General features: G+C 25.6%; 1 protein-coding gene across 2 annotated transcripts; it reads left to right on the top strand.

The window, feature by feature from the left end:
- Nucleotides 1-9,389: 9,389 nt before the first annotated feature.
- Nucleotides 9,390-14,322, top strand: LOC145833388 (polyubiquitin). Of its 2 annotated transcripts, XM_082940565.1 has the most exons (8): nucleotides 9,390-9,516; nucleotides 10,443-10,670; nucleotides 11,211-11,438; nucleotides 11,705-11,932; nucleotides 12,199-12,426; nucleotides 12,674-12,901; nucleotides 13,628-13,855; nucleotides 14,073-14,322. In XM_082940565.1, the coding sequence occupies exons 1-8, from the start codon at nucleotides 9,414-9,416 to the stop codon at nucleotides 14,201-14,203; spliced, it is 1,602 nt and encodes a 533-aa protein (XP_082796691.1). In that variant the 5' UTR covers nucleotides 9,390-9,413; the 3' UTR covers nucleotides 14,204-14,322. The 2 variants fall into 2 exon arrangements, with proteins under 2 accessions (XP_082796691.1, XP_082796692.1); XM_082940566.1 differs by lacking the exon at nucleotides 11,211-11,438.
- Nucleotides 14,323-14,757: the final 435 nt, after the last annotated feature.

Raw genomic sequence — 14,757 nt, 5'->3', positions numbered from 1 at the left:
AAACATATTTTGTCATATTTTACCATACTTACCATATTTTTCATTATTTACTTTATTTACAATATAATACCATATATATTGTTTATTGAGCGACAAAAAAAACTCAAAAAGGTTGGTCCAAGGACCAGGTGCACGAAAAAAACATTTCGGTTATCGAGTCATGCACCAGAACAGTTTAACTTCATGTCTATAATTTTCCAAGCTTACCATACTTGTTAAATAATGAACTTAATAATACTTTTTTTTACAATAAAAAGCATTTATATCATTAATACTTAAAGTATTTGTACCTGATAAAATAGTTTAAATTTATTAATTATACTAGAGGCTTAAAAAAAAATTGGTTGAGTTTTAATCGGACCCAGATTTTAATCAATTTTTGATGTTCATGTATCAACATTTTTCAAAATTGGGTTCTGAATTTACAAGTGAGAGCTAAACGAGTAAGACGTTTTTATAAAAATAACTTATAATAGCCATAAATAAGTGCTGCTTACCACTATTAGTTAATTGGTTCTTAAATTAAAAGTAAGCTATAAAAAGAACTCTGTGACAACTTACTTTAAATGAATAAGACATTTTTGCTTTGTCTCTAATAAAAATAATTATAAAAAACAACTAAATAGACAATAACTTATAATTTTACAGTATGCATTTAAAACTCTAACTGATGCTTATATTTAGCAAAACTTAAAAAACTACAAATGATTAGGTAAAATTTAAAAAGGAAGTTTTGAGCTATAAAGTACTTTTCTGTAATAAAGACTAATTTACTTATTGGACTTTTTGCTAGACAAACTTGGTTAACTTACTGCACTACTAAGCATTCAAATTTTAGACAAAATTTATTTGAATAATAAAGTTAATATAAACCATTATATATAAACAAACATGATTTTGCGTTTCTAGTACAGTTCCTAACGACTTTAATATTATTTTTTTACATTTTAAGTAAGAGTATTAAAACTACTATAAAGTAAGTTAAAGAATAAAGCCCATTTCTTAGTAAATTTACTTCAATTTAAAATATAAGTTTCAAGCTTAAGTTTTTGGTTAGACAAAACTTACGTCAACACCTTCTTAATTGTACTTTACCATGTATAACATTTTCTCACGTGTTTCTAAATGTTATCGTCGTTTTCGTAATTTCCTACAAGGCTCTGAACAGTAAGTATTTTACTTTTCGATTTTTCTATTCTAAAACTGTCTAATAAGTAGAATACTTAAAAATTTTCAACTAACTCGAACTATTTTTGTTTTTAAACTTAGACCTTAGTCACTGTAATTTTATTTGTTATTCTTTGCAGTTTAAGGCTAGTTCGATTGTGTTGAGATTCAAGCTTGTATCGTGCATCTAATATCTTGATAGTTCAATATCGTTAAAAGATAGCGCTAACAATAATTTTTGTCATCATAGGAAATTCTTCGAAACTTTGAAAAAAATATTAAAAATTGTCGAAATTTCAAATTTAAATTTTAACCTTAAAATAGAAATAAAAAAAACATTTTTTTTACTTACAATTTGTTGAGATGTTAAAATACGAATATAATCGTTACCTTTTCTTCTTAATATTTTTTTTATAATTATGATTCCAAGTATTAGCTGGTCATTAGTGTCTAATTACAATTTCACATTGTTTAGTCAGAAAACCTTTTAGTTTTTATCTAATATAACTTTTAAAACAGTGTTAACTTTTATTTCTAAAAGTATCTCGAACATTGTAGTATGTAATAAAAAGTTATTTTTTGATTAAAAGCTAACTTTAAGTTCTATAATCTATTTTGCTACCTATGCATGCTTTTTGAAATCGTGAAACACTGTTAGAACTACATATTAATCTTCAAATGGTCAACAAATATTTTATTAATTTACTTTATTTCTATTACTGTACAAGGTAATAACTTGTGAATATTAATTTATTTTTTAAATATCAATATATTCCTATTAAGAAATATACAGTTAGCAAATAGTCTCACTTTAAAACTTATAAATAATTTCAACGTTATATACGTGGCTTTTTTACAATCTTTTAACATGTATTTTATTTTGTTTAAATACAATGACTAACTGTAAAATGTCTTATTAATTTTTAATATACTAGGAATTTGATGTATTTAGACTTACTCACGAAATATATCTTTTTACAGCTGAAATAAGATCGTGTTAATTAAATATTATCTACTATTTCATATATCATACTTTAAGGACAATCTTTCAATAAATTTGAAGTATTTACTTTAAAAACTATTTATTTTTTGATGTTTTTCTAAATTTAAGGAAAGCTATAAAGTACAAATTAAAGAGATGTCAATATTATACTTTCAGTAAGCCGGAACCAACTGCGTCTAAAGTCATATCAGAAGAAAAGAAACAAATAAAGTTTGAATTTGTTGAAACTAAAGAAAATTTTCAAATAGTTGCCGGTTACGAACCATTTGCAACATCTAAGGAAAATTTTGAACATTTTTTTGGCTGGAGAATTTGCAAAAAAAAAAAGAAACAGATTTGTTTGAGCAAGTTGAAGAGAACACCGTAGATGTTGACCAGCAACGAGGTGAATAAATTATGGACTTTACAACATTCGTGGTCTATCAATCAGTTGATGTTCGCGTGTAGAAGAACGCTTGGGATTATGATTAGAAAGAAAGGAGTTAAAAGAAAGGAAATTGAGAAAGAAATTGACGTGCAGATGGCAATTACCATAAAATAGAAAATTTGCAAGGAAAATAAAGTCGGAAAGTACAGACAAACGGGAGTGATTAAAGTTGAACGCAATGAAGCTGCTGCACGAGAAAATTGAAATTTCCTTGTTTTGGTTACGAAGAAAAACAAGGTCTTCTACGTTTGTTAGACACACTGGGACTGGAGGTACAAGAAACTAGTTGCAAGGATTATCACGTTACGACGGGTCGATGACTGATACTTTGTCTGAAATACATCGGAAGGAAATTGATGATGTCTCAAAACTGAAGTAGGGAATTAAAGTAGTATAAAGTAACTGACTAGTTTGATAAAGATCTAAAAAAAACAATATCCTAGCTACTGATATTTTCTTATACAATTATGTTTCGTAAAAATTGAATTTTATTACAAAAATTGTGGATTATTTCTAATCTAATTTTTTAATCATGTATTTTGTATTATTAACCATGAAATAAAAAAAATTTTAACAAATGTACTCATACTTAACTTTTTAAGAAAATGATAATTTTTTATTTATCCCAGTCAAAGTACGATAGCTATTGAAAGATTAAGCAGACAATCTTAGTATATTTTATTGAACGACAAAAAACGCGCTCAAAATATTTAATCTCCTGTAACCTGGTGCACGAAAAAATATTTCGGTTATTGAGTTGCAGACTACTGATACATTTTAACATATTGTTCAGTACCTTTTAATGTCTTGGAAATTTAAGGTAAATTTTAAGCATTTTATGTAACTTTGTGTTTAGTATATCTTAATTAAGCTATTAATTAGTTTTTACCACAATTGAATAAGTAAAATTTTATCAAAAAATTTTTGAATTGATCTATTCTTAGGAAATACTCTATATAAAACGTATTTACGTTTATTTAAATCTTTTCATTCCAACAAAGTTTTTTTATTATAAAACATTAATATAAATTAATGATTTAAAACTTAAGCTGAGTAATATTTGTAAATATTTTAATTATAATAACGTTAATTTTTTCAATATTTGAATAATTTCGGTTTTTGTCTTCCACAAACTTACTATTTATACTTAAAAATATGTATTTAATCAATATTACAAGTTTTTAAGCTCTGCTTTTTGAAACTGTTTGCATATCAGGGTTCTTTCCCATGCTGTTAGTAATCAGGAAGTAATTTTCTCAATACAAAGTCATATGATGCTATTATGAAATTATTGATTATAATCAACTACCATGATTTATTTATTTGCTGTTTCTGTTAAGTTAAGTTTGGTCAAACTGTTCAATATGAAATATAGTTAGCTGGTTGCTAACTGGTGCAATATTTTTTATTATAATATTCTTTTTAAACCCTTGCCATTAAACATAGTCTAAAGGGCGTGGTCAGATGGTGTAGGAGTCCTAGGCAATGAAAAATGTTTGGGTTAAAAGTTGCGAGATTAAAGTCAACAATATTTGAAATAAAAATATTATAATTTAATGATATAAATTGATCTTTTATATGACTGATGGAAAGTTTTTTTTGTTCTCAATCAATCATCTTACAAATCATACTGAAATCCTAACAATTAAATATAAAAGCTGCAATAAAATTTATTAATTGTGATTCATAAGTTCAGGTAACTTTTAAATGAATCTATTTAGATAACCAACATTTGAGTATCTTTTAAAGTCCAAATTTTATAAGTTTTTTTAAAAAAATAAAACCAGGGTTGTCACTTTAACTGGAAACACTGAAAACCCTTAAGTTTTGAACAAAAATCACTTAAAAACCTGGAATTTTAAACAAAAATCACTAAAATAAAACTGGAAAAACCTAGAGTTTGTAGCTTAACAGAACTTTTTTTCAATTTTTTCATACTATTTAACACAGTTTCTTATCTAATACTTAACTCTAAAGTAAAAATAGACCCAAAAATGTGTACTTATGTTGGATTGAAAAAAAAAAATAAGTAATTTAAACTATAGTATCATCAATTAGTTTTTTAAAAGATGCACACAAAGTTGAGAATGAAAATTAACTAGTTATTGTAAAAGCAAAAAAAAAAATTAATGCATGTGATTTGAATTATCAATTTGATTGTTGGTGCTAAGAATTTCATCAGATTTTGTTTGTCAACAGGCAAGGTTGCCAGAATTCTGATTTTTCAATTCCAACTGGACTTAAAATATTTGTTTTAATATAAATTCTATTTTTTGAGTAATACTTGTCAATACTGTAAAATGAAAATGACAAGCCTTCTGTCAGTTATTAATAAGTAAAATTGCGAGTATAATATATTATTTTACTACAAAATAATAGTTGTAAGTATACACAGGGTCTCCTAAATATATTTACCTGCTTTTTCAAAGTCAAGCTTGGCTGTAACTTACTTTTAACTAATAATAGTTATTGGTTCTTAAGGGCATAGGGGTGGGGTCAAACATTTTTTTTACAAAAAAGTTAAGTACAAACTACAAGCCAGTTTTTATAGAATTGATTAATTCATTTAAGTTTTGAGATATTTTATTTTTTGTAAAATGTTTCCGATACAAACGTACTGACCACAATTTTTTGGCTTCAATTTTCTTGAAAATTTCTAAAATAGCATTAAATTAGTGTCCCTCATTTTAAAGTAAAAACTTATTATTTAGAGTGTGAATGCAATTTTGGAGGCACCCTGTTTTTAGTAAAAATCCAAAAAAGTAAAGTCATTATCTAATTAGCAAAAAAACTCTCCATTTATTCAGTAAAATCGTAATACCTTATGATAAAATTATAATACATATAGCAGGTAAGTTTAGTACAATCTCAGTTTTGTAAAATATTTGTACAGTGTAGAGTATAACTTATACAATTTTATATATATATTTTAAGATTTTTTTGTGATGTGTCAAATTATCAAACAAATTTTTATAAGAAAGTTACGGTGAATTCTAAATTTACCATTGTTGTTGTATTTAAGTCAGTTAAATTTTTGTATAAATTCCTGTTGTAAATTATAAATCCAAATATTACCTGTTGATTACAAGTTGATTTTATTTTGTTTAGTTTTATTTAGTTTTATTTTAGCTATCAGATACGACTTACAGGATAAAACACATCTTAGAACTCAGTCAAGTTTTAAATATTACAAAACAGTGAAAGTTTTGCTCTAATTAGAAATCATATAATGCTAATTTTGCTTGAATAATTTGATATTCATAAGTTATCTGAGTTTTTAAATTGCCACATAACATAAAGTGAGGGCATGAGATCTTCTGTTTTTGATGTTATACTTGATATATAATCTTTGTAAATATATAAATTTATTAAAAACTTTTAATTACATAATTAGGAACTGATGAGTAATTTAATTGTTTTAGTACTCAAGATTTGTATGAGCTGTTTGAGCTTACTTCTTTTATACATGACTTATTATAATCCAAACTGGATTATAACTTTTATTTTATACTGATTTATTGTTTGGATTACAGTTAGGTAATTTGTTTCAACTTTTGCTTGGATTAACTTTATGATACCTTTTTTCCTTAAGCAATTGGTGTACTTAACTAGTAATACTAAGCATAAGTACTACTAATTGATATAAAAACTTATTAACTGTTGTGCAATGTTGTAGTGATAGTACATGTATAGGTAAATGCAAGGTAAACTTAAAAAATGGTAATTAGAGTTGTCAAAAAAAATAATGAATTGATTTTTTTTGTAAAAAGTTAGTCTATATAACTTAGTTCAAGATTAGAAAACTATAAAAAAAAGTTGTATACTATAAAATACATATTTAAAAGTTGTGTGATAGATAGCAAAATAATTTTTTCTCTGATTACCTGTTTTATAGTTGCTAGTTAAATAACAAAATAACATCTAAATTTATCATATATATATACGTATATATATATATATATATATATATATGTTAAGGTTAATGTTTAAACTTAAACACTTTCAACTGAGCCCACTTGAAGGGCTTTTAAATAATTTATTGAAATGGCGATTTTAAAAATTCTGGAACATATGTTTCATAAGGCTTTAATTTTTCATAAAGCTTTTATCATCAGCCAGTTAAATTCAAAATAAAAAGCACTGTACTAAACAAAGATACAAAAGTTATGCAAAAAAACAAAAAACAGTATGACGTAATATTGTACATTACAAATATTCAGTACAAAAATCGATCTACCTTCTAACTAATCAAACAACTAAAATCAACAAAAACAACAGTTAATTGACTATAAAATGCTTCAAAATTTGTTGTGTTTTAAGAGAAGCTTTTTTATATGTCTACAAGACGATATAAATTACAAATATATATATATATATTAGTTTGTAGGGTTGCCACACAGTCAGGCTAATCAGGGTAATTCAAGCTATCTACCTTTTTTTGTAAAGGTCATGATAGTTTTGATGGTTTTATTTAAATTACAAGCTACTTATAAAGTTTATAAATATTTTTAAAATAGTGTTTTTATGAAATTATATTTTAAATTTTTGGTATTTAGCTTGCAGTAACACTGGCTTGTTTTTTTTTTTTGCCTCCACAAATAACCAAGAGTTGTTCAAGTAGATAAAAATAGTATTTTTGATTTGTTATGAAAAGGTGCTTAAAATATAATGAAAATAATAAATATAAGTTGTTGTTTTTTTGTAGAGCCTTGTAAATTATGATTTTTGATATACTTGAAATATTAATATACATATGTTAACTTTTTTTTTTAAACTGAAACTTTAAACTTTCAACCTTTTTTAAACTATTAAATTACATAAATTTATTATTTTTAAGTGTTTTGTTTTAAATAGTCAAATTTTTCACCATACCCTGAATTTTGTATAACTCAAGCTTTTTACTCTTTCATTATATATTTTTGGTATGGGTGAGTGGCAACCCTAAATGTAAATAAAACCCAGTTTGTAAGCTTGTAATAGTTTAGGCTCTTATTAAAATTATAAAACATTTCATCAGTATAACTAAGGAGAAAATCTTATCAGTTCTAGAATATTTGTGTGGTTTAAAGAACCATTTAGCTTAGTAACTCACAATAGTGAGTTAAAAGTAGTTGTGAGTTACTGAGCTCGAATGTTTTTTTAAAATGAGTGTTACAATTGAAGCTTTATTTTAATAAGTCTTGGTTATTAAGCAATGCTATAAATATTATTTAATTCACGTTTTGAACTTTTTCATTGTGTTATAAGAAAAATATATTGAATGCAGAAAGTACTATTATTTTGGAACTTTATAAATTGAATACTAATAAAGCTAGTTAACTTAAAAATAATAGAAAATAAATAAACAATTGAGAACATTCAAAAAAATATAATTAAGCTATTTACTATTTTGAGCACAATGATAAACATAAGTTGAAGATTAAATTTGTTATAATTTTAGCTATTTAAGGACAAAAAATTTTTCAAGCCACATATTTTTTTAAAATGAAGCACGAGTAATACTGATACAAAATAGAAAAAAATACTTTTCTCAGTAAATATGATAAAAGTGCAGGAGTTATCTAAAATACACTAACACAAACTTAAGTTGAAATTTTTGAAATCTCAAGCTGACTCAAATTTGAATTTTTTTAGTAAAACTCATGACAGTTTGCATATATTGTCTAAACATCAAGTTAGTTTTTTTTTTGTTGTAGTATTTTTTTATTCTAATAAGTTTTTTAGTTATTAATTTGGTTATTTTAGGTTATTAATCTGATTAAACTAAATTCTTTCCAATTCTAAAAAAATAATTTCATAAACTCAGGCCGTCTTAGTTTTTGGTCTTTTATGCTGACTTTTAAGCAACCTTAAAAACTTTTTTGCACAACCAAGAATTTAACTTAAAGTTTGCAAATTAAAATAAGTTGTACTACATTAAATTCCTTCAATAAATATTAGCTTATGTGTATTATAAGCTCCCAAGGCATTTTAAACTGATTGTGTATTTTAAGTCATATACAAGAACATTTTTGCACAACCTTAGGCTGCATGTTTTCATTCTGAATTTTTTTAAAATGTTTTTACAAACAGTTATACCAGTCAAAAAAATTTTTCTAGAAGTAAAATTTCACTTTGATAAGAAAAGCCTAATCCCTTGTCAGGGTTGCCAAAAACCTGAAATTTAACACTTAGGGCTAAAAAAGCTGTAAAAACTTGTTTTTTCTTGCTAGTTAACACAGTTTTTTACCTTTAACCTAACTTAAAACTAAAAACAGACAATAAATTGTACATTTACAAACCTGGAGGAAATTTCAAAAACCTAAAGGAAATTTTAAAAATGCTGGAAAAAATTCAAAAAAGTTAAGACCTGGAGAAAATTTTCCAAAATATTTGGCAACCCTGCCTTGGTAGTATTTCAATAAAGATTAAAAATAAGTGTGTTAAGAGTAATTTCAATGGACAAATAGTTAAAATTAAATTGCCAGAATCTAGTGAAAAAGTAAGTAAGGTACTGATAAGTATGAGTGTGAAAACTTTAATAAATAATTTCATGAAAATGTAAATAGAGAGCTTTGTATTTTAGGTAATCTGCTCTAGTATAATATTTTGTTTTACCTTAGCCAATAAAAAGTTTTAATTTAAAATAATTAATATTTAAAAAAAATACTTGAAGTAAACAATAAAAATAGTTTTTTTGTTTTGAAAATCAGTCACACTATTTAATATTTAAACACAAATAATCTAATTGAAAATATAAAAAAAATCTGTAATTTACAATGTTTGCTAGTTCTAAATATGTTTATCTCAAACAGCAACCTTAGTTAAAAGTAAACAATGCAAATCTTTGTAAAAACATTGACTGGTAAAACCATTACATTGGAAGTTGAAGCTTCTGATACCATTGAAAATGTCAAGGCTAAGATCCAAGACAAAGAAGGTTTGTGAAAGTTTTAATTGTATATATAATTTAATAGTTTGAGAGCTATATTAAGGCCATAGGGGGGGGGGGTTTGACATTTTTTTACAAAAATTAACTTTGGCTTTTATATGTAAGCTTTAAATACAAACTACAAGTCTGTTTTTATAGAATTTAAAAATATCATTTAGCTTTTAAGATACTTTATTTTTCCGATGCAAATGTATGAACCGCAAATTTTTCAATGTCAATTTTCTCGGAAATTTAAAAATTTACTAAAAATCTATCTTCTCCTTAATATTTCAAGCAATCTACTTCAAATTTTCAGGAAGTGTTCCTTATATTAAAAGGAAAAAAAAGTTAGTTTAGAATTTTTACAATGTAAAATAACAAAAATTTTATCACAAAAATTAAAAATAAAAAGTGTTTTTTTTTCAAAAAAAATATTATTTTTACAATTTTTTTTTTAAATTCCAAAGTAATGATTTTTTTGTTACTGTAAAAAGATTAGACTGTAAAAGTTTGAACAAGATTGATTGAAAAATGTAGGAGGAGATAGATTTTAAGTAAAATAGTCTTTTTTTGCTGTTTTAGTTTTCCCTTTCCATAGGGAACCTATAATGCGGCCCGACTTTGACTAGTCATATCTTAAAAAATAATTTGAATTTTTTTAAATGATAAAGAGCATCTTCAAGCTTAGAAAAAACTCTTTAAAATAAGATCAACTTGTAAAAACCATGGCTAACCCCCCTATGGCCTTAATTTTTTAAATAAAAAATACTAAAAAAAATGTTAACATAAATAAACCAACCAATTTTTATTCTAAATTAAGTGATAACTTAAAAAATAACCTCCATTTTTGTAATAATCTTAGAGTTTCTAAATATCATTGTACATGAAAAACTAAAAGAAAAATTTAATTATGAACTTTTTTTTTTGGTTTTTAGGTATCCCACCAGACCAGCAACGTTTGATCTTTGCTGGAAAACAATTGGAAGATGGAAGGACTTTGTCTGACTACAACATCCAGAAAGAGTCCACTCTTCATTTGGTGTTGAGACTTCGTGGTGGAATGCAAATATTTGTGAAAACATTGACTGGTAAAACCATCACATTGGAAGTTGAAGCTTCTGACACCATTGAAAATGTCAAAGCCAAGATCCAAGACAAAGAAGGTTTGAGAATAAATAATATACATTATGATTATATATGCTTTAATTAGTGACGTTCTCAAATCATAAAATAGCATGTTTATTTAAAACATGAATATACCTACTAAATTTTTAACTTTTAATTAAAAGTATTATTCTTGGAAGTCTTAAATACATCCAAGATTAGCTTGTTCTAATCTAAGTGTTCTCAACTTACAAAACAATCCAAACACAGTTTTTTTGATTTGAGAAATCATATGTATTGAAGTAAATGATTTAGTATGTGTTATATTATTGATTGTAAAATGTTATATTTAGTAAATAATTAGTATGATATATGTTTTGATTTGAATAAAAAAAAATATGTAAGATAAGTTAAAAAAAAAAGTTTTTCTTAGGTCTTAATTAATTAATAGTTGTAAAAAGCTTCAAAAAAGTATATAAGTTTTATTTAAACTAAAAGTTTAAGTTTTTAAAAATTTTTTATTAGTAATTTTAAAAGCACCTTAACTTTGTAGTAAAACTAGCGCAAAAATGTTTGCTTTTAATTATTATAATTTACAGGTATCCCACCAGATCAGCAACGTTTGATCTTTGCCGGAAAACAATTGGAAGATGGAAGGACCTTGTCTGACTACAACATCCAGAAAGAGTCCACTCTTCATTTGGTGTTGAGACTTCGTGGTGGAATGCAAATTTTTGTGAAAACATTGACTGGTAAAACCATCACATTGGAAGTTGAAGCTTCTGACACTATTGAAAATGTCAAAGCTAAGATCCAAGACAAAGAAGGTTTGTAAATGTCTTTAATTGAATGTGGAAGTTATTAATTTAGTATTTTTATAAACTATTAGAACATAAAATAATTCATAACAAAAATACATACTGAATTAAAATGAAGATATTTTTTAGACCAAAAAATAAAGTGATCTATTAAATAAAAATTCTTTCAAACTTGTTCAACTTCTTAAATGTCTTAGATTAGTTAAAACTTGAAACTAAAAAAAATAAAGACAATAATTATATAAATTTAGATTTAAATAGTCTTTAATTTTTAGGTATCCCACCAGACCAGCAACGTTTGATCTTTGCTGGAAAACAATTGGAAGATGGAAGGACCTTGTCTGACTACAACATCCAGAAAGAATCCACACTTCATTTGGTGTTGAGACTTCGTGGTGGAATGCAAATATTTGTGAAAACATTGACTGGTAAAACCATCACATTGGAAGTTGAAGCTTCTGACACCATTGAAAATGTCAAGGCAAAAATCCAAGACAAAGAAGGTTGGTAAATGTTGTTAATTGAATTTAAAAAATTGGTTTGAGACCTTTGAAAATATTTAAACATGAATTACTTTCATAGTAAACCAAAGCATAAGTAAAAATCAAACAAATTTTAATAACAAATAAAGTGTCAACTAAAGAACATAATTTTCAAACTAGTGTTAGATAATTAATGTCCAAGTTTATTTAGAATTCGATACATGAAAAACATTATAAAATTAAACAATCTATAAATTTAATTTTAATCATATTTTCTGTTTTTACAGGTATCCCACCAGACCAGCAACGTTTGATATTTGCTGGAAAACAATTGGAAGATGGAAGGACCTTGTCTGACTACAACATCCAGAAAGAATCCACACTTCATTTGGTGTTGAGACTTCGTGGTGGAATGCAAATATTTGTGAAAACATTGACTGGTAAAACCATCACATTGGAAGTTGAAGCTTCTGACACCATTGAAAATGTCAAAGCCAAGATCCAAGACAAAGAAGGTTTGTAAAAGTTTCAATTGAATTTGGAAGTAATTAATTTGGTATTTTTATAAAATAATAGAACAAAAAATTGTTCATAATAAAAAAACATGCTGAATTGAAAAAAAAGATATTTTTTAAATCAAAAATTCGTTTAAACTTGTTTAACTTCTTAAATGTCTTAGATTAGTTTAAACTTAAATCTAAAACAACAAAAATTAGAAAGTAGTTAAAAAAAAATTAGAAATAAATAGTTTTTAATTTTTAGGTATCCCACCAGACCAGCAACGTTTGATCTTTGCTGGAAAACAATTGGAAGATGGAAGGACCTTGTCTGACTATAACATCCAGAAAGAGTCCACTCTTCATTTGGTGTTGAGACTTCGTGGTGGAATGCAAATATTTGTGAAAACATTGACTGGTAAAACCATCACATTGGAAGTTGAAGCTTCTGACACCATTGAAAATGTCAAAGCTAAGATCCAAGACAAAGAAGGTTTGTGAATAATTAATATACATAATGATTATATATGCTTTAATTAGTGACGTCCTCAAATCATTAAATAGCATGTTTATTTAAAACATGAATATACCTACTAAATTTTTAACTTTAAATTAAAAGTATTATTCTTGGAAGTTTTGAATACATCCAAGATTAGCTCGTTCTAATCTAAGTTAAGTGTTCTCAATTTACAAAACAATCCAAACACAGTTTCTTTTTGATTTAAGAAATTATATGTAATGAAGTAGATGATTTAGTATGTGTTATATTATTTATTGTAAAATGTTATTTTTAGTAAATAGTTAGTATGATTTATGTTTTGATTTGAATAAAAAAAATTATGAATCAATTTTTCAACAATTTATTTTACAAACTAAGTTTCGATCAAAGACCTCTTCAGTGCTTAAATATATTAAATTCTAATAGAATCTCTCTAAAATCATTATTTCTCCTCCAGTAGTTGAGACCTGTCTATTTGTTTTCTTAAAACTAAAACGTTCAAAAAAAAAGATCTGAGATAATAAAAAAAAAATTTTTTTTAAGGTTTTTCTCTGCTCTTAATTTGTTAAAAGTTGTAAATAGCATTAAAAAAGTATATAAATTTTCTTTAAACTAAAAGTTTTTGTTTTTAAAAATTATTTATTAGTAATTTTAAAAGCACCTTAACTTTAAAGTAAAACTAGCATAAAAATGTTTGCCTTTAATTATTATATTTTTCAGGTATCCCACCAGACCAGCAACGTTTGATCTTTGCTGGAAAACAATTGGAAGATGGAAGGACCTTGTCTGATTACAACATCCAGAAAGAATCAACTCTCCATTTGGTGTTGAGACTTCGTGGTGGAATGCAAATATTTGTGAAAACATTGACTGGTAAAACCATCACATTGGAAGTTGAAGCTTCTGACACCATTGAAAATGTCAAAGCCAAGATCCAAGACAAAGAAGGTTTGTATAAGTTTTAATTAAATGTTTAAAAAAGAAATACAATCATATATTGAAAATTAAATAGTTTTTGAAAACAAAAATTAAGTATAAATAAAAATGGTTTTAACGGTTATGCCATGTTTTTAACATATAATTTTTTTTTTAACTTATAATAGAACAACGCATATATCTAAAACATATCTAAAAACATAAATTTAAATCTATTTCTATTTCACAGGTATCCCACCAGACCAGCAACGTTTGATTTTTGCTGGAAAACAATTGGAAGATGGAAGGACTTTGTCTGACTACAACATCCAGAAAGAATCCACTCTTCATTTGGTGTTGAGACTTCGCGGCGGTCAGTAACCATCCGATCAACCCGCTTTTCATTGCCTGCTTCGTGCAATTCCTCAGTTCATTAATTTGTACATAATTTATACGTTGACGCAATTTTGAAATAAATATATAATTTGTAGCACTGTAAAGATGCGTGTTTATGGTGTTTTAAATGTTGTTGTAATATATGATCAAATTTAGAAACAATATACAACAAAGAACATGAAAGTTATTAATTGACGCATGAAATATTTTAAACCTGATACTTAAACATCTTATTGTCAATTCGGAACAAAATCGTTGTCTAATAGTATAAGTTGTATCAATATCTGATTGGCATAAAAGTATTTTTAATCTAAGCTAAAATAGTAATGTGAATAAGCTTTCTAAAATAAATATTGGTTACTTCATTTTATTACTAGGTCAAAATTTTAAGTGTATATAAATGGACTCGGCGAAATAAAATAAAAAATTTTAATGCTGATATACAGTTAGAAATAAGATGAACTGTGAAAAACAGCAGTTAGCATATTGCCTTAATATATATTAAGAATAATTAAACATTAGATATAAAGTATTTTTCA

This window comes from Thalia democratica, chromosome 4 (genome assembly GCF_965202585.1).
Source record: "Thalia democratica chromosome 4, ktThaDemo2.hap1.1, whole genome shotgun sequence".
Lineage (NCBI taxonomy): Eukaryota > Metazoa > Chordata > Thaliacea > Salpida > Salpidae > Thalia > Thalia democratica.
This window is presented reverse-complemented; position numbering and strand designations above follow the sequence as displayed.

Bases quoted from the DNA above. Each gene is read 5' to 3' on its own strand.
- LOC145833388 (XM_082940565.1), top strand. From the start codon at position 9,414: ATGCAAATCTTTGTAAAAACATTGACTGGTAAAACCATTACATTGGAA. The intron at 11,439-11,704 runs GTTTGTAAATGT...TTTAATTTTTAG, and splicing joins TAAGATCCAAGACAAAGAAG to GTATCCCACCAGACCAGCAA. The intron at 12,427-12,673 runs GTTTGTAAAAGT...TTTAATTTTTAG, and splicing joins CAAGATCCAAGACAAAGAAG to GTATCCCACCAGACCAGCAA.